This window comes from Cebus imitator, unplaced genomic scaffold (assembly GCF_001604975.1).
Source record: "Cebus imitator isolate Cc_AM_T3 unplaced genomic scaffold, Cebus_imitator-1.0 Scaffold491, whole genome shotgun sequence".
NCBI lineage: Eukaryota > Metazoa > Chordata > Mammalia > Primates > Cebidae > Cebus > Cebus imitator.
The window spans coordinates 237,961-256,466 of NW_016107806.1; the positions used below are offsets into that span (position 1 = coordinate 237,961).

Consider the following 18,506-nt stretch of genomic DNA (forward strand, 5'->3'; position numbering starts at 1 on the left):
AAGAGACTCTTCACCAGATCCCAGGCGCTGACCAGCTTGACCTTCTCTGCACAGCAGGTGAGTCTCCCCATTGGGAACATCTTAATAGTCTCCCATCAGTACTTCATTTTGATTGAGGCCTCTTTGTCATGCAATGAATATATTTATTTTAAATGCAGTAGTAACTTTTGTTTTTGGCAACCTTATACATATTTTGACTTTCAACTCAGGTTACAGCTGTAGAACTTGGGATCAGAAAGGGGAGTGATTTCTGTAAAGATTTGTTAAGTTAGCAAGACAATATGCCTCCACTTCAAGAGTACTTTTAGTGACATTTTTATTGTCTCTCCAATACGTATTGAAAATCTTTAATATAGAAGACACTGCATTGGCAATTTTGATGATCAAAATATAAGTTTCTCTTTATTCCATGAATGTATAATCCATCAGAAAACATATGCTTGACTAAAATTTGCAAACATACAGCATGGGGAGGGATTAGTACAGAGGGAAAGCAGGTTCTATGCTGTGGCAAATGAGGAAGGCGAGAGCATCAGGGAGGACAGCCATGAGAGGTGGGCGCATGTGGAGGCAGCAATGGTGTGCAGAGCCTGTCAAAGAGCAGGTGCTGTGGGCAAGTTGTGAACAGAGGCTCAGAGCAGCATTGTGGGAGGCTTGAGGGGAAGTTTACACAAGGGTTTTCCTGGGAGAACGATGACATTCTATGAGGAGGACATGAGTGAGTAGATTCTAGACTGTTGACTTTAACATCTTTCCAAATTATTGAAAACCTGAGGTCTCACATCAATATTTAGCCGATGACACACAGCCAAGGGTGGTATTAAAGGTGATTTGATCAGGGCAGAGCAAGAAACAGGCATTTCTTTTCACTCGAGTCTTCAGGTGAGCCCTGAGCAGCTGAAGACCAGAAAAGCCACTAAGACTTTCCGCTTAATTCAGGGGCTTAGAAGATTCTTCACAAAGTGTGTAAGTGAAAGCTTCATAGTATATATTTGCATATTTGTATGTGTTTCACATTGTACGTAGGGTTTTTAGATGTACCAGGAAGAAAAGAAGCACAGAGAAAGTCCCCACTTACAGGATGTGGAACAAATAAACTTTACATGCTTCCCTGGAAGATACGTGGGGATCATCAAAGCATCCAATGATCTCAAATTCAGGGAAAGAGAAAGAAAAGAGAGGCTCTCAGCTCTGAAGGAGAATGAAATGAGAGATATTTATCATTAAACTGGGCTTCATTTCTGTTTAATCAAAGCACTGAATCAGCTGTTTTGTCTCTAGGTCCGGCATACTTTGAAGCATGAGTTCTTACCAGCAGAAGCAGACCTTTACCCCACCCCCTCAGCTTCAACAGCAGCAGGTGAAACAACACAGCCAGCCTCCACCTCAGGAGCCATTTGTCCCCATAACCAAGGAGCCATGCCACCCAAAGTTTCCACAACAACCCGGAAACACCAAGATTCCAGAACCAGGCTGCACCAAGGTCCCTGAGCAAGGCTTCGTCAAGATCCCTGAGCAAGGCTACACCAAGGTCCCTGAGAAAGGCTGCACCAAGGTCCCTGAGCAAGGCTTCGTCAAGATCCCTGAGCAAGGCTACACCAACGTCCCTGACCAAGGCTGTGTCAACATCCCTGAGCAAGGCTACACCAAGGTCCCTGAGCAAGGCTACACCAAGGTCCCTGAGCAAGGCTACACCAAGGTCCCTGAGCAAGGCTACACCAAGGTCCCTGAGCCACATCCTTCAACGGTCACTCCAGGCCCAGCTCAGCAGAAGACCAAGCAGAAGTAATGTAGTGCACAGACAAGCCCTTGAGAAGCTGACCACCAGATGCTGGACACCCTCTTTCCATCTGCTTCTGTGTAGACCTTGTAATCAGTTTACTGTCACCCCGAGTCATAGTCTCTCTCTTATTTGTATCCTAAAAATATGTACTTTGAAGCTTTTGTTCACACACACCCTGAAGAATCCTGTAAGCCCCTGAATTAAGCAGAAAGTCTTAGAGGCTTTTCAGGTCTTTAGCTGCTAAGGGTCCATCTGAAGATTTGAATGAAAAGAAATGCATGTTTCCTGCTCTGTCCTCATTAAATTGCCTTTAATTCCAGTCTTGGTTATGTGTGTCATTGGCTGAATCTTCCCCCTTCTTTGTTTCCCCATTGTGAGTCAGGATGTATAGACAGAGGGGAGTTGGTTTGAAGTCATCAATCTCAACCCAGTACTGTATGTTTCTATGTGTGTGTAGCGGGGGTACACTTGGGGGTGTGTGTAGGGGGAGTACACTTGGGTATTCTGCGATGGGGCATAGAGAGTGTCACTTTGGGCAGCCATAGGCTCTCCTCTTGCACTGAACTGAGCTATGCCTGAGTTCCGTGGTATCTGCTCCAAGCCACCTCTAATCCTTAGTATTCGTCCCACTGATTTCCTGTCTGTTCCTAGAAAACTGAACTTGATATTCTGTTTTTCTTTATTCATTTTACCTTCCAGATACCCCAACACGTACAGACATACACATACACACACACTCACTAAAAGGCAGATTCATTTTAGTCACACACTCACATAATCACTCGCACAAGCTCTCAAGGCAATGTTACCTTTTGCTGGGTATCTGCCATGTGCAAGGAGGTCTGAAGCTGGAGGATCAAGAGGGCGAGGAGGATGCACAGTGCCTGTTGCATGATTTGCAGTCTTGTCTAGAAGTTAGGACATTCACATCTTTCTCACACAAAAAATACACACTATACAGTCTCTCTCTCTTTCTCTCCCTCATCCTTTTTTTCCTTTCTCTTCCCCAGAATAATCTCACAGAAACAGATTTATCCAGTAATTCCAAACAAGACATGGGTTTTAAGCAGGCATTAGGATTACACAATCTAGGTGAGGTGAATAACTGGCCACCAAGTTAGGAAAGAGCAGGTAATTAAGCTAGAAAACCTCGGAAGTGAAAGGAGACTTCAAGAGCACCTAGTAGAGCTGCTCCATTTATTGAATAAGGAAATCAATGCCCCACAAATTAATTAAGGTAACCCCAAAATTGTGTTTCTGCATCATCCTGGAGCATAATTCCTCAGACTCCCAGCTCCCCTCTCTCCTGCAGCCTTGTCTTTTTGATTTCAGGGATGACCAACAGGTTTGCAGGTCTGTGTTGAGTGGCTCTGGGACATTGCAGAATGATCTCTAACAGGAAAAAGAACGACAAAACTTCTGAAGGGTTACAGTAATCACTGGGGAACAAACTCCATTTCTTGATAAGTTGCATGGTCCATAAAATCAAAGGAGTGTGAAGCAGGTGACAGGTTACGCCTGCATGATACACAGGTACTGCAAATAGGTTTTGCAAGGCCTCAGAGATATTTGGAAATGATAAAACAAAAATTTTCCAAAGAATCATTACGAAGTGATGAGAAGTTGTCAAACTGGCAGGAGAGAATGATGTCACTTGGGTCTGTTAGGTATGCACATGATGAGGTGGCTTCAAATTACTGCTGATTCTATGATAGAAAGTCTAGAGATAATTTCAGGACCAATCACAACTAAGTAGGCTGATTCTGGATGGGGAAGTGGCCTCTGTGATACACGGCTATTATGAATGTAAAGTCATGCACTTGCTTGTTCCCATTGCTTGAAGCTGCTTTTTAAAAATACATATTTACTGTGGAAAATATATCTCCCACATAAAAATGGTGATTTAAAGCATTTTTATGTGTGCTTTTTTGGTATTCATTCCATTTACAATGTTGTGTGTCTTTGTTAAGATATATATGTATGCATGTGGGTTGATGGAAGATAAAAAATCCTGATTCTAAATACAGCAAAGTATAAACAGTGGTTATTTCTGGCTGTTTTATGTTAGTGATCATTTTAATAGCTCTTTGTTTTCCACATTATGAATTATATAATATATTTTTGGGGGGGATGGAATCTTGCTCTGTCACTCAGGCTGGAGTGCAGTGGCTCAAGCTCAATCTAGGCTCACCACAACCTCCGTCTTCCTGGCTTAAACGAGTCTCCGGCCTCAGTCTCCAGAGTACCTGGGATTACAGGCATGCACCACCATGCCCAGATAATTTTGTACATTTTTTAGTAGAGATGGGGTTTCACCATGTTAGTCAGGCCGGTCTCGAACCCCTGACCTCAGGTGATCCACCCTCCTCAGCCTCCCAAAGTGCTCACATTACAGGCATGAGCCACCACACCCAGCTATACAATTTTATTTTCATAAAATTTATTATAATATTAAAAAATAGAAGTTAATCAAGATGTTGCTGAGCTAGAGGAAAAATATGTTTTCTACTCAATACAAACCTTCCTGAGGCTCTGCACAGGTCCTGTATGAGCATCCTAAGGGTGTGGGCCTCTTCCTTCTTGAGGTTGATTATGGTGTCTCTCCTCTCCACACATCCCATTCCAATGCCTGATCTTCTGCTGGGGTCCCTGGAATATCCCAACATCCTATTCACCCTGACAGCCCAGGTCACCTCTTGCCCACTGACTTTGCAAATAGATGTCTTGTCTTAGCTGCTTCATTCACCTCATCTTTTCTCCTCCTCTGTGACTTGGCAGGACCCCACCGATCTAGCCATTTAGGGAGCAGCATGCTGCTTCTTCATGAAGGTCTGAAGAACCGAAGAAGTCAAGACTATGCATAGTTTGGCAAATTTCAGGTTCACAGCCTAATTGCTGATCTCAACTTGTGCAGATAAATAAATGTTCATTTGGTTTCTCTTCATGTTCTTCCTTATTTTTTTATACTTTCATGTTTCTTCCTCCTCCTAAGGCTGTGATTTCCATAACTGCTGGAAATTTTTCTGGCTCAGATAAAAACTAGCTATTAAGAGAATTCCTGTACTTTCATATTTCTGGCTGAGAAAAGTCTCATGACAGGTCTAGGTCAACCACTTTTCCAATTCATTCTTTGCCAGCCTCCAACTTAATTTTCTCAATTTTATTCCATCTCATCTGCCTGTTCTTTGTTATGCTCTATATTCAATCTACCACCTCACACCTGCCACCTTATATACTCTGTAAGCACCAATTGGCAAACCTGGGAAATTAGCCAGATGTGCAGCAGCCTATCCCAAACTGCCCTGTATTTCCCACACCATGTATTCATCACACCCAAGATCCCTGGACTCACATCTGACTTTGGACCATGAAGCATGAAGGTAAAAACCTTCTCTGTCTTGCTCAGAATTTCTCTGTAGACTCAGTGTCCAGCCTACTGCCTGCCAAATGATAGGAGCTCATTTAATGTCAGCTTGGATGTTGAGAGCTTTATATAATACCTTCGCTGAACAATGCAGTGGATTTGAAGAGAACATTCGCACTACACTTTTTGAACCCAGAACCCACCTGCCCTCTGGGAATGCCTTGAGCCTAATCCCTCCCAAATCTCATTCTCCTCCCTATGAATCTAAAGCAGCAGGCTCATAATAGCAAAGCACCTGCTGTTTCCTATCCACACCTGCAGTTCCCTTGGAAAGAGGTGTCCCCAGAAGATTGGAAGCAACCTGAAGGCAGGTTATCTCTCCCAAATCTAACTGGAGTGATCTTAAGTTGGAGCTTGTCCTTTGCCCATGTAAATTTTATGGAAACAATAGGGGTTCAAAACAGAAGACCCCGTACCAGTTTCCTATAGAGAAAAAATTCAAGAAATGTGACAGAATTATAGTTTCTATAATTACTTTTCAATTTAACATTTTTATCACACCCTAGTAAGCAACGTTCCCACCACCAAAACCAAGAAATAAATAATAATCAAACAAAACTTACTACTCATGTCACATGTGTTTGTCAGGGTATGTTATCCTCTGTGACAAAAGTCTGGGAAATGTCTGTGACTTCATACAATAGAAATGTTTTGTGTGTGCTGTAATCTATTGTGGGTTGGCAGAGACTTGGATTTCTTCAGTTCCATGGCTCATCACCATCAACAGGCACTCTTGCTGCATTCTACTGTGCAGGCAGGGAAAGAAATGGCAGGTGGGGGGAAGCACACTTTCTCTTAACTTTCTGGATATGGAGACAACACGCTGCATTTCCAATGACATTAGCTAGATGTCAGCCACATGCTCCCATCCAGCTACACATGGTTGTGTGCCCAGAAATAAATGAGAATTGGTTATCTGTAAACTCTCAACTCTCTATCACAGTTGAGCCTTCTGCTTGCTAAAAGTCTACTTATTTTCTTATTTCTACCCACAGACACATTCACCTCTTCCCCAAGAGAGACAACACAAGGACCAATAAAGTCTCTGCATCGACTTCCAAGTTCAGGATCTCTGGGTGATATACAAATCTCCCCATCATATTCTCTTCATGTGGGCTGTTCTTAGACCAGTAAACTAGTAAAAAGATCAATCCTTTTCATTCTTGCCACAATCCAGTTTGCAATAGTGGAGCAGAAACAGGATAACCTGAGTAGAAACTTCCAAGAGAAAACAGAAGAAGGTGGGAAACTAGTATCTGATCTACAGCAATTCTGAAATCCCTCTGGGAAGGCATGCTGAAGCCTACCCTTTTAACTGATACGATGAAAATTCTTTGATATGACATTGGCTTTACTCTCTGGAAGGTGATCCTGTTCCCTGAGCCTTGTTCCTTTCTCATTAGCCTCCCCTGAAGGAGGTTGTGTGCCCTCCTCTGGAACAGTGCAATTTGGGCTATTCTTCCTGCTTCGATGTCACTTTAGGACTTTGAAATGCACTCTTTGGTAGCCTGGGCTCATGGTTTCTTAAACAAAACAATTTCATCAAAAATTTAGCAGGCTTCTAATTTGTTTCCAGTCAAATCGTTTCTCACAGAGAATTTGCAACTGCCACCCCACCTCTTTGGTACCCCCAGTTGCTTACTCTACTATTCCTTTTTCATAGTATATTTAATATATAATTTACATAGTCTTCATGTTTCTTTATTGTCTATTTCCAACCTCCCCTAAAGCATGTAAGCTCCATAAGGTCAGAGATATTTCTTTTGTTTTTTAATTTGTTAATTGTTCATTTATCAAGAGAAACTATTTCTTAGCCCACATATTCGTGTGTCATGGTTCAGGAACCCGAGTCAGTGACAAACTTCTAGGTAATTCAACCTGAAGAAATTCTTTCTATTCCAAGATCACTTTACACTATGAAAGATACCAGCCTTCTTCATCTCCTCAAAATCTTTCTCGGGACTGTAATTTTTGTAGAAATCTGCGTATGCCTTCTTTCTTGGTTCAGCCACACCAAACTTATAGAGTTGCAACCCCCAGGGATACCAGGAATGCTCCAACCATATGAATTTGCAGACACCTGGCCAGAAGGCCACGCATCTGAGGTTTTGCCAAAACTTCAGAAGCCATGGTAGTTACTGTCCTTGAGACATACGCCAACCTCAACACCAATGTCCTTTCAGACTGATGGAAAAACGGACAAGAGATATTTCTTATTGTTCATGACACATCCCAAGTGTCTAGAATGTGATATGACATATTGTAGGCACTCAGTAATCAGTGGAATGAATTAATTGAAGGAATATCTTTATCTAGAGCTGCAGAATCCTCAAATTTTCCACTGCCATCAGCAAGCAGTTGTCACTGTAAGGTTAACCAAGTCCTTCAGCACTGAGTACATATTCCAGCAGGGAGTTCCAGGACACATCAACACCGGATGTTTTGTGATGTGTCATTTCAGGTAACTTATATTTAACTTGAGAAATAACTGATACTGCTCAGTCTTGGAATATTCCACTTTCCAGCATATGGGAATGCAATCTCCCACGTGGCTGAGCCTGAGTTATTGAGATTCACGTTTATATTGGAACAATAAGATTATGTTTTGAATCTGAAAAAAGAAGAAGGTTTGATGCTTTTGTGCTTTTTCTCATGTGGTGGGAGAAGGTATAGATATTTTATAATATGATTTTGCTTTGTTTTACAACACATCATTTTGAAATCCTCATAGAGAAGAAAGTTAGGTCGATGACATCAAAATGAAGGAGAATAAAAACAAGAGTCTCCATTTCAGAAAGAATTCCTCCATACTGATTTCAAAGAAGAGTGAATTAAATTTGGTCATTCTCCCTTAGCAGCACCTGTCTTATTACCAGAGGCTGTTTAGTTAAAATGAACTTCCTTGTAGATAAGGGAAATAAAAATTTCTTGTAATTACAATTTCAAAAATTTGGCCTGACTTTCTTAATAATTTTTTCTTAATTCATCCAATTTTTTACTGCATAAGAAAACATGCATTTTCTTTGTATAATATTATACAAATATAATAATATTATACAAAGTATTTGTAGTGAAACAAATTTCTAGAAAGGAAAAATGGTAAATAAGGAGGAAGCGGAAGCAACCGATGTCGTAATGATGGTTTTAGGAGCTAAACCTGAATATCTTCCCAGGTTGGGTAAGCACTGCCCTGGCTTAGTAGGTGAACTTTTTCCTCTTCTCATGAAAGAGAGATCTTCTATCAACATAATCACCTCTTTCAGATATGGCTAAGTAACAAAAATAATGTTCTTCTAGCAGTAGCCTTGCCAGCCAGCTCCTATAATCTTACCTGCATGTCCTGGGACATGTCCTTCGCAGGGTCTAGAGACATAGTCTTCAAGTGTCTAGCACCTGTCACATTCCCACAAAGTCCACGTCACCACTGTCCACCATTACACTGTCTCTCCTCAGTGTCTGCCTCTTCAGTAACCACCTAGACAGGGTCTGCCTGAAGCCTCCTTCATCTGGCCAACAGCAACACATTCCCCAAAGCAGTCTCAGAAGCTGGCAGGGCCAAAACATCACAAAGACAAATGGATTCTCCCTTTTATGACTCTCCATCAAATGTTCTTCAAAGCCTGAAATGGTAAAGAAGGCCTCTTCCCCAAGCTTCAGTCTCTGATCTCCCTGGGATGAGGCTGAACAGAGAAGGATTCTTTCCTGAACTTATTGTCATGCAACATTCCAGGGGTAAGCTAGGAAAGGACCAGCCTCAGTCACATCAACCTTTCCAGCGTCTCCAAAGAAGGAGGTTAGATCAAGTTCAACTTTCTTACAGTGATCTGTACAACTTTCTGTGCTCTGGGCATTGATTCCAACCTCATAATGATTTTGTTTGTATACCCACTTTCTGAATTATGTGCCTTTTTCATGGTTGTCTTAACCTGACTCTTGCAGTAAGTTGTGCCTGACACTAATGCCTCATGGGCAGGAAGTTTATTTGGAAATGTGATCCCAAGGAAGACGAATAATGGACAAAGTAAAATCAGAGAAGGAAGGTTCATTCAAGAAGGCATTACCATGTTGCCCATCACCAAGAACACCTGACAGTCAAGTCCATGCGACTTTTTTTTAACAGCAACTCAGTAAATTTATTGACTTATTTTAGGACTGTAACAATAGAATTGTTGTCATTTTAGCACTTAGTCATTTATAATTGCAAAGACATTGGCTTAGAGGACCTTGGGTAATGGGAAAGGGAGAGAGGGTGACTTTGTAACTTAATTAGCATGTATGATGTCAGCTAATGATTATTGAACAATCCCTGTACCAGACACTGTTATAAATATTCTACTGTTATTAACCTAGTTAGTCCCCCCAGCAACACTGTGAGATAGCTACTACTATTCATTTTATGTGCAAAGAAATTAAAACACTGGTTAGGGTCATAACTTGCCCACAGTCAATGGCTGAGCTGGGACCTGAACTCAGTAAGTCTGGCTGCAGAGTTCACACTTGTAACCATTATTTTACAGTCACTTCTCAAACATAAAGTACCTAATATGGTGCTCTACTCATAGCTCAACATGGTTAGTTCCTCTCAACCATATACTTTCTTACTGAAACTACAAATTGAATGCTGAAACTCATGTCTTACCATTTTTAAAATTGAGTCATATAGTAGTTTCTCCTCCTCCTCCTTCTGCTTCTTTTTCTTCTTCTCTCCTCCTCCTCTTCCTCCTCCTCCTCCTTCCCTTCTTTTTTCTTCTTCTTCTACTTCTTTTTCTTCTTCTTTCCTCCTCCTCCTCCTTCTTCTTTCCTTCTTTTTTCTTCTTCTTCTACTTCTTTTTCTTCTTTCCTCCTCCTCCTTCTTCATCTTCTTCTTCCTCTCCTTCTTCTTCTAATTTAGGTTCCAGAAATACACATGCAGGTTTCTTACATGGATAAATTACATGTTGCTCAGGGTTGGTGTACAAATGAACCCATCACCCAAGTTGTGAGCCCAGTACCTGACAGACAGCCTTCCAACCCATTCCCACCTTCCACCTTTCCCCCAAGTACTCCCGAGTGTCTATTTTTCCCACCTTTGTGTCCCTGTGTATTCAATGCTTGACCACTTATAAGTAAGAACATTCACATTTGGTTTTTGTTCTTGCATTAGTTCACTTAGAATAATGGCCTTCAGCTTCATCTATATTGCACAAAAAACATATTTTAGCAAGGACATGAAGTCAGTCAAGATGCCCAGCAACAGTGGAACTGAATATGGAAAATATGGTACATATACATACATCATAGACTAGTATGCAGCCATAAAAAAATGTCCACGGGACTTTTTGGCAATCTTTAAGAAGTGGTCTCAGAACTCTCTGTCCTGGAGATGAAGGCAGGAAATATTTATCCATAGTCTTCTTTCACTTTCCTTCACTACCGTCATTTGTCAAGTCTGGGCCCATATGCATTGACTCCCCTACACCTCCCAGTTGCACACACAAACACATTCCATGAGTGCCCTGTACGGCAGTATCATAGGAGCCCCAGACCAAAAAGAAAGAGGCATGCAGTATGGTCCTGCAGAGAACTTTACCAGGTATCTCCTGTACAAAGCCCATCCAAGCCTGCATGAAAAGGGCCATATGACAGTGTATGAATAACAGGTAGGGTAGAGAGAATTTGTAGGGCTATCCATGAGGTGTCAGGTACAGTTAATCAGCAAGTCCAAGAAAGATCAGGCTTTGCTATTAATAAAAACAATTAGCAGCATTCTCTCATCCTGAGAAGGACAGACATGAAAGTCAGAAGCATATGTGGAGATATTAGTTGCAATTGGCAGCCGTATGGCTTCCCAGCAGATCCATGGCTGATTCAGCACTACTGATGAGGAAATTGAGCTTTCTTGTAGAGTGAGAAAAAAAATTGGCCGGGGGTAGGATGGGAGTGGGGGTCTTTAGACAAAACAGCAGAAGAGTAAAATGAGAAAGTCTAGAAGCTAGAATGAGAGCAGTGCTGACTGAGGGAGAGGAGATAAGTCAAGTGGGTGCATCAGGTCAACACCTAAAGGGCATCTTGAATGAAAGTTCCCCCAAGACATATGGGTCTAGGAAAGACATGAGAGCCTCAGAGCTGAGGCTCAGGTTAGCCAGGTCCTGGGCCTGTTGGCCTGGAGGGCTGAAAAGCAGAAGAAGCAGGTTGCCTTGGGCCTGATAATCTCACCATATTGGAGACAAGGTGTGCTTATAATTCCCTTTGTAGGGTCTACAGGGAGCACATTTGAGGAGAGGCTTGTGTCCAAGTCTAAAGAAGAGCTCAACTGAAGCAAGTGGCATGATGATGGCAGTGGCCACAGACCAAAGCGAGGTGACTACTTAAAAAGTAGAGGGAGAAATAGATAAGTGAATGTATTAGTTCATTTTCATGCTGCTGACAAAGACATAACCAAGACTGGGCAATTTACAAAAGAAAGAGGTTTAATGGACTTGCAGTTCCACATGGCTGGAGACGCCTCGCAATCACAGCGGAAGACAAGGAGAAGCTCATCACATCTTACATGGATGGCAGTAGGCAAAGAGACCACTTGTACAGGGGAACTCCACTTTTTTAAATCCAACAGATCAAAAAAAATTAAAAATAAATAAAACTATCAGATCTCATGAGACTTATTCACTATCATGAGAACAGCATGGGGAAGACCTGCCCCCATGATTCAATTACCTCCGACGAGGTGGCTCCCACAACAGGTGGGAATTAAAGATGAGAGTTGGGTGGGGACACACCAAACCACAGTGGATAAAGTAACAGAAACATCTGTCTCTTGCTGAGCTTTTACAGCTTTTCTCAGCTTTTTTCTTATGAGCCTCCTGCAAGGAAGGATTTCCCCTACAAAAAATTTCCTGGTAGTCCTCAAAGCAGGCTCTGGTGTCTCTTTGCAAATAACATCACCCGTCCATCTCTCCATCCTTCCATTTACTCATTTATTCTATAATTGTCAATTCTCTGAGCAGCTACTACACACCAGACATCATGTGAGGATGGAAGGTAGAACAATGGCTAAGCAGAGGAACCTCTAGTGGTGGCTGGCTGGTCCTGGGCTCAAGTTTATTCGAAGTGACACAGCTGTGCAGCCAGCAGGTGCTCTATAAACATTTAGGTAAGAGGAAATAATGACGGAGGGACCACTCAACACCTGGGTTTCAAGGATAGTTTGGATTCTCCAAAGACCATACTTGCAGCAGGTTGCAAACTGCAAGGCAGTGAGCTAAGTTTCATCTTATCCTGAGGAGAGTGAACTTTGATATAAGGGCTGAGGGAATCCCAGCTCCTTTGTTCCCATGTTGACTGCAGGATCCCCATGAGAGCCAGGGTCTTCAGGGCCTGCTGTCACATTTGACAGAATAAATGGATGGGCTGACAGGGCCAGGTTGCTCCAGAGCTTCGAATGTGACTGTTCTTCCCAGAGCTTCACTGCCTGGAGCTCTCCTTCATTGACTGAGGTCTGCCTGCCCTTATGCTGTTTCCCCTGAGTTCCCCCTTGGAGAAAAGTCTTTTTAGAACCAAAAGAATCATTTTAGCTTCTCCTTTCCCCTGCCAGGCATGAGTATACCGAGTGATGGATTAACAGAATATTACTTTTTTACACCTGGGACAATTCAGGTCACCATGCCCTTGGCCTCCCAGAAATATCTATTATTTATCTCTACATCCACTTCAAATATTAAACAGCCCCATAAGTGTCACCTGTGCTAAAGATTAGACCCTTCCAGAAGATATGACTGTTTCTGGTTCCAGCAGCCCCAGAATGTCTTCCTTCTTTCTCTTTCAGCCTACACCCTTCCTGTAAGCACTACACCTGGGAGCAAAGCGTACTCAGGGGGATAAAGCCCAGGTGACATCCTTGTCAGACAGCAAGTGCCACAAGTTTCATCACAAAAGTTGAGTCAACAGGTGGATGAGGGAAGAGGGGTGAATCATGTCTGACAAGTAAAGAATGAAGGCACAGCAGCCCAGACAGATCCTGTTTCCTTGAGGCAGGGCTTGCTCCCTGCATAAAAAGCCAGTTGGCTGGGAACACTATTCCAGCATTGAGGGGCCATACGGACTATTCCTCTCTGCACACCAGGTGAGTCTCTTTATTGGAACTCTTTACCATCCATTCTAGGTGTTTAATTTCTATTAGTGTCTCAGCATTCTTGATATCTTTTTTTCCCTCATTATTGAATTTGGCCATAGCCATGCAGACTGTTCAATTGAATTATAACCTCTAGGAATATCTTTGTTTTAAAAGTAATCATACTGTGGGCTTGATGAGACTACAGATATTGTCAGTTCTTCTTCATTCATTCTTTCTGTGTCAGCAAGCAGGGGATTGGTTTGTTCAAGGATTCATAGTACGTTTACAATAAAGCAAGGACTAGAAGCCAGGTCCACAGCACTTTCCCTGACATTATAATTCCCTCTTATTTATAATTTTAGTACAGAGAATTTTATTCTTTAAACAGATACTTTAGTGAGAGCTTGCTATATTTGGCAATTTGGTTAAAAATAAAGAATTTAAGCAGCAGAAAATGCACCCTATGATGCTACAATTCATTCAGCAAATAAGAACTAAAATGCAATGTATGATAGTGACTTATCAAGGCCAGGTGATTAGGGCAAGTGCCGTAACAGTTTGGAAATACAGAGATTTCTGGAAGGTTTTCTCTAGAGAAGCCACTAAAAGTCCTATATGAAATAATCCGTGGCGGTTGGTTAGTGCTCAAACAGGCAGGAACAAGGAAAACATTTAAGACAGAGGAGCGGGCCGGGCGCGGTGGCTCACGCCTGTAATACCAGCACTTTGGGAGGCCGAGGCGGGTGGATCACAAGGTCAAGAGATCGAGACCATCCTGGTCAACATGGTGAAACCCCGTCTCTACTAAAAATACAAAAAATCAGCTGGGCATGGTGGCACATGCCTGTAATCCCAGCTACTCAGGAGGCTGAGGCAGGAGAATTGCCTGAACCCAGGAGGCTGAGGCTGCGGTGAGCCGAGATCGCACCATTGCACTCCAGCCTGGGTAACGAGAGCGAAACTCCGTCTCAAAAAAAATAAAATAAAATAAAAAGACAGAGGAGCACTTGAGCCAGGCCAGAGGTGGTATTGTGTGGGGCTCTAGAGAGGACAGAGCTATACAATAGATGATAAGCCATGCTATGTTTCAGAAATGAGTGAGTAGATTGAATTTATTAGTTTTTTTTTTTTTCAAATAACCTCGCATTTCCAATGATCCAGTATTTCACGTTCCTGCTAGAAGCCTCTTGTTGTGCTGTGTAGGAGGAAAAAGAGCACCAGGAACGGCCCTGCTCCAGTGGAGGAAGAGCAAATCATCTTTAAGTTCCTCTTTTTCAGAGACTCGGAAATTAATCAAGTATTCTTTGTGGTCAAGAAGGGGAAGAACATTGGCTTTTTAAGGGACCTGAAGTGCTATTTACCATGGCTTCTTCCCTAGTTATTCTCCATTTAAATCATCTGTTCTTTTTCTAGGACCAGCCACTGTTGAAGCATGAGCTCCCAGCAGCAGAAGCAGCCCTGCGCCCCACCCCCTCAGCTCCAGCAGCAGCAGGTGAAACAGCCTTGCCAGCCTCCACCCCAGGAGCCATGTATCCCCAAAACCAAGGAGCCTTGCCACCCCAAAGTGCCTGAGCCCTGCCAGCCCAAGGTTCCAGAGCCCTGCCAGCCCAAGGTTCCAGAGCCCTGCCACCCCAAGCTGCCTGAGCCCTGCCCTTCAACAGTCACTCCAGCACCAGCTCAGCAGAAGACCACGCAGAAGTAATGTGGTCCACAGCCATGCCCTGGAGGAGCCGGCCACCAGATGCTGAATCCCCTATCCCATTCTGCTTACGAGTCCCATTTGCCTTGCAATTAGCATTCTGTCTCCCCGAAAAAAGAATGTGCTATGAGGCTTTCTTTCCAGCACGCTCTGAGTCTCTGAATGAAGCGGAAATCTTACTACCAGAGCTAGTTTTCAGCTGCTCACAATTCATCTGAAGAGAGACTTAAGATGAAAGCAAACGATTCAGCTCCTTTATACCCCCATTAAATTCACTTTCAGTTCCACTCTTGACTGTGTGTCGTTGACTCTACAACTTCATTCCTTTCCCTCATGAAACAGGAGCTATACGCAGAGCTGGGTTGGTGAAGAAGGACTTTGTCCAGAAGGCATCTGATGCTCACACTAGGAGGGTGGGGGAGCTGCCCCACCAAGCATTCCTGGGCTGCCTATGGGAGGCTGTGCAATGCCACCTAGAGGCTGCTTTAAGCATGCAGGGCTGGAGCAGGGCTCTCTCTTGCAACTCGGTGAGTCACGCCAGAATTTACTTAGCACCTGTCTAAGCTGACCCTGACTCACTAATACTGAATGCCTTCTCTCTAAATCTGGCTTTTAGACTGCTAACTTATTCAGCCAATTCCTGCTTCTTTCACGTAATGTTGTTCCTACATACGCTAACCTGCTTCTTCTCACTCATTTCTCTCTGATACCTACAACCTAGATTTCCAAACACATCCAAAGACACACAGACTCCGTTCCTTATCTCAATTAGTCATTTCTAGTCTCTGAGTGCCAACTCTGGACCAGAAACAGAATAAGGGGGATTTGTGGTGCTTGTCAGGGGCATTTACAGTGTCCTCGAGGAATGTACTTCATTCCCTACCCCACCCCTCATTCAAACACACATACACACATATACAACCACACACAGGAGATCTGGAGTCCTCACAGAGTAACGCACAAAAGCTAATCCAGTTTAGAGACTGCTTCTTTCACATAGGTGGGAACCACGGAAGTGAGAACCGTAAAACCCACTCCCACTCATCTCCCTACAGTATCAACGTGTTTCAAGTCAGATTTTAAAAGACAGAATTATCGACAGTGTACTCATATATATGTGTATGTATATTTATATTGATAGAAAAAGTTACTTATGTTTGTAATTGGGAGACAAAGCAAGTTGTTCTGTAGCAGTATAAAAGAGATTTTTTTTCTTAGGTTGGAAAATGAAATAATAAAAAAATTGCATGCCATTGGTATAACTCAAGAAATTGTGATACTTTTGATCATGGCATTTTTACTTGATTGTGTTATTTAAAATTACAAAGCCCATATGAAAAATGTTTACCCTAAAAGCTTTATTACCCTAAAGGTTTTTTTGTTTAATTAGTAGGTAAAATCTACCATCATATCCAAGTATAAGTGCTTCCTAGCACCAAACCAATTAGCCAAGCAGAAAAAAAAAGTTGTAATCATATGCTAGTATTAGTTAGCATAGGTTCGCTTCTATAACAAACACCCCCCTATATTGTTAGAACTCCATCAAGTAAAAGTTATTTTCCACGCATGTAAAAATCCAATATAGATTAGTAAACTCTTTTTTCTGCATAGTCATGAAGAGACACAGTCTCACTATCTCTGAGTGCTGTGCCCTATAATCCAAGCACAAGAACAGGTATTAGACTGAATATAGAGAAGATTCCCCAGGGAACTTATCCACTTGGAAAGAGAAATGGCATGCCTAACCTCAGTTCTTATTGATTTGTGTAGAACTTGGTCACATAGCCCTATCTACCTCACAAAGTTAAGAAATGTAGTTTACTGATGTGCTCAGAAAGAAAGACACAGATTTGGGTGACCTCCTCAAGCTTCAGCCACAGAATAACCTTGTTCTAAAATATCCATCTGTTCCTTTTGTCTCATAAGCAGAACACAATCCTCCAAGGAAAGAAAAACCTTTTGGTACCTGCAAGTTCAAAATCTGGGCTCTCTAGATGACGTGAACTTATCTCCATCATGTCTTCCTATGGCTCCTTTTGTTCAGAAAACTATGAAACAAACAAACGGGCCATTTTTCCTATTACTCAGCATCCAATGTCAATGCAGATACAGGAAAACTAAATCAAAACTACCCAGTGCAAAGGAAGATAATGGTGACACATGGCAGCCACTGGGCCTTAGTACTCTGAAATCCAACTGGGCAGGCATTGTGAAGCCACACTCTTTCCATTCCAATATACCAGAAGTGGTAGAAGTTCCTTTTAAGGTGTTGATTCTGTTCTCTGGAAGGAGCTCCTTTTAACTTTGCTATTCACTTTTTTGCCATAGGTAGAATTATCCCTTTTTTATACTATTCTCTATAATCAAACCTGAAGTGTGTACTGTGGACTATGCCCTTCTTGGTTAGGTAACTTTGCAGTTCACTTTTCTTTCAAAAATTTTTTGTTATTTTTTTCTTTTCTATAGTTTCAACTTTTTTTTTAGATTCAGGAGGTTTGTTTCTGTGTTCCCACCCAAATCTCATGTGGAACTGTAATCCTCAATGTTGGAGGAGGGGCCTGGTGGAGGTGATTGGATCATGGGGGCAGACTTCCCCCTTGCTGTTCTCATGATAGCGAGTGAGCTCTCACAAGATCTTGTTGTTTAAAAGTGTGTAGCACTTCCACCTTTACTCTTGTCCTGCTCTGTCACGTGAAGATGTGCCTGCTTCCTTTTTGCCTTCTGCCATAATTGTAAGTTTCCTGAGGCCTTCCCAGCCATGCTTCCAGTACAGCCTATGGAACTGTGAGTCAATGAAACCTCTTTTCTTTCTAAATTACCCAGTCTCAGATAGTTCTTTATAGCAATATAAGAATGGATACACTTGTAGGTTTGTTACAAGGGTGTATTGTGTGATGCTGAGGCTTGACTATGAATAAGCCATCACCCAAATAGTGAGCATAGAACCCAACAGGTAGTTTTTCAGCCCTTAACCCCTTCCATTTCTTCCCTCCTCTGTTAGTCCCCTGTGTCTATTGTTGCCATCTTTATGCCCATGAGTATCCAATGTTCAGCTCCCATTTGCAAGTGAGAACGTGTGATATGTAGCTTTCTGTTCTCACATTAATTTGCTTAGGATAGTGGCCTCCAACTCCATCCATGTTACTGCAAAGAACATGATTTCATTCTTTTTTATGGCTGTGTAACATTCCATGGTGTATATGTACCACATTTTCTTTATCCAATTCACTGTTGATGGGCACCTAGGTTGATTCCATGACTTTGCTATTGTGAATAGTACAGCAATAAACATACAAGTGGATGTGTCTTTTTGTTAGAATAATCTATTTTCTTTTGTATATATACCCTGTAATGAGATTGCTGGGTGAAATGGTAGCTCCATTTTAAGTTCTTCAAAAAACCTCCAAACTGCTTTCCACAACGGCTGAACTAATTTACATTCCCATCAATAGTGTATAAAAGTTCTCTCTTCTCCACAGTCTTGCCAGCAACTGTTGTTTTTTTACTTTTT

The 18,506-nt window shown here is 42.3% G+C and overlaps 2 protein-coding genes and 1 pseudogene across 5 annotated transcripts; 2 read left to right on the top strand and 1 right to left on the bottom strand.

Moving 5' to 3' along the window:
• Nucleotides 1-2,102, top strand: SPRR3 (small proline rich protein 3). 3 transcript variants are annotated; one of them, XM_017513280.2, is made up of 3 exons: nucleotides 1-57; nucleotides 1,282-1,555; nucleotides 1,652-2,102. In XM_017513280.2, exons 2-3 carry the CDS (start codon nucleotides 1,301-1,303, stop codon nucleotides 1,787-1,789), a joined length of 393 nt encoding a protein of 130 aa, XP_017368769.1. In that variant the 5' UTR covers nucleotides 1-57; nucleotides 1,282-1,300; the 3' UTR covers nucleotides 1,790-2,102. The 3 variants fall into 3 exon arrangements, with proteins under 3 accessions (XP_017368769.1, XP_017368767.1, XP_037588996.1); XM_017513278.2 differs by having other exon boundaries at nucleotides 1,282-2,102; XM_037733068.1 differs by having other exon boundaries at nucleotides 13-57; nucleotides 217-2,102.
• A 4,879-nt stretch (nucleotides 2,103-6,981) lies between these two features.
• LOC108292403 lies at nucleotides 6,982-7,384 on the bottom strand (annotated as a pseudogene). The gene has a single exon (XR_001820271.2). The product of XR_001820271.2 is annotated as a cytochrome c oxidase subunit 6C-like (transcript).
• A 5,764-nt stretch (nucleotides 7,385-13,148) lies between these two features.
• On the top strand, nucleotides 13,149-15,282 carry SPRR1B (small proline rich protein 1B). Its single transcript, XM_017513281.2, has 2 exons — nucleotides 13,149-13,305; nucleotides 14,710-15,282. Exon 2 carries the CDS (start codon nucleotides 14,729-14,731, stop codon nucleotides 14,996-14,998), a length of 270 nt encoding a protein of 89 aa, XP_017368770.1. The 5' UTR covers nucleotides 13,149-13,305; nucleotides 14,710-14,728; the 3' UTR covers nucleotides 14,999-15,282.
• Nucleotides 15,283-18,506: the final 3,224 nt, after the last annotated feature.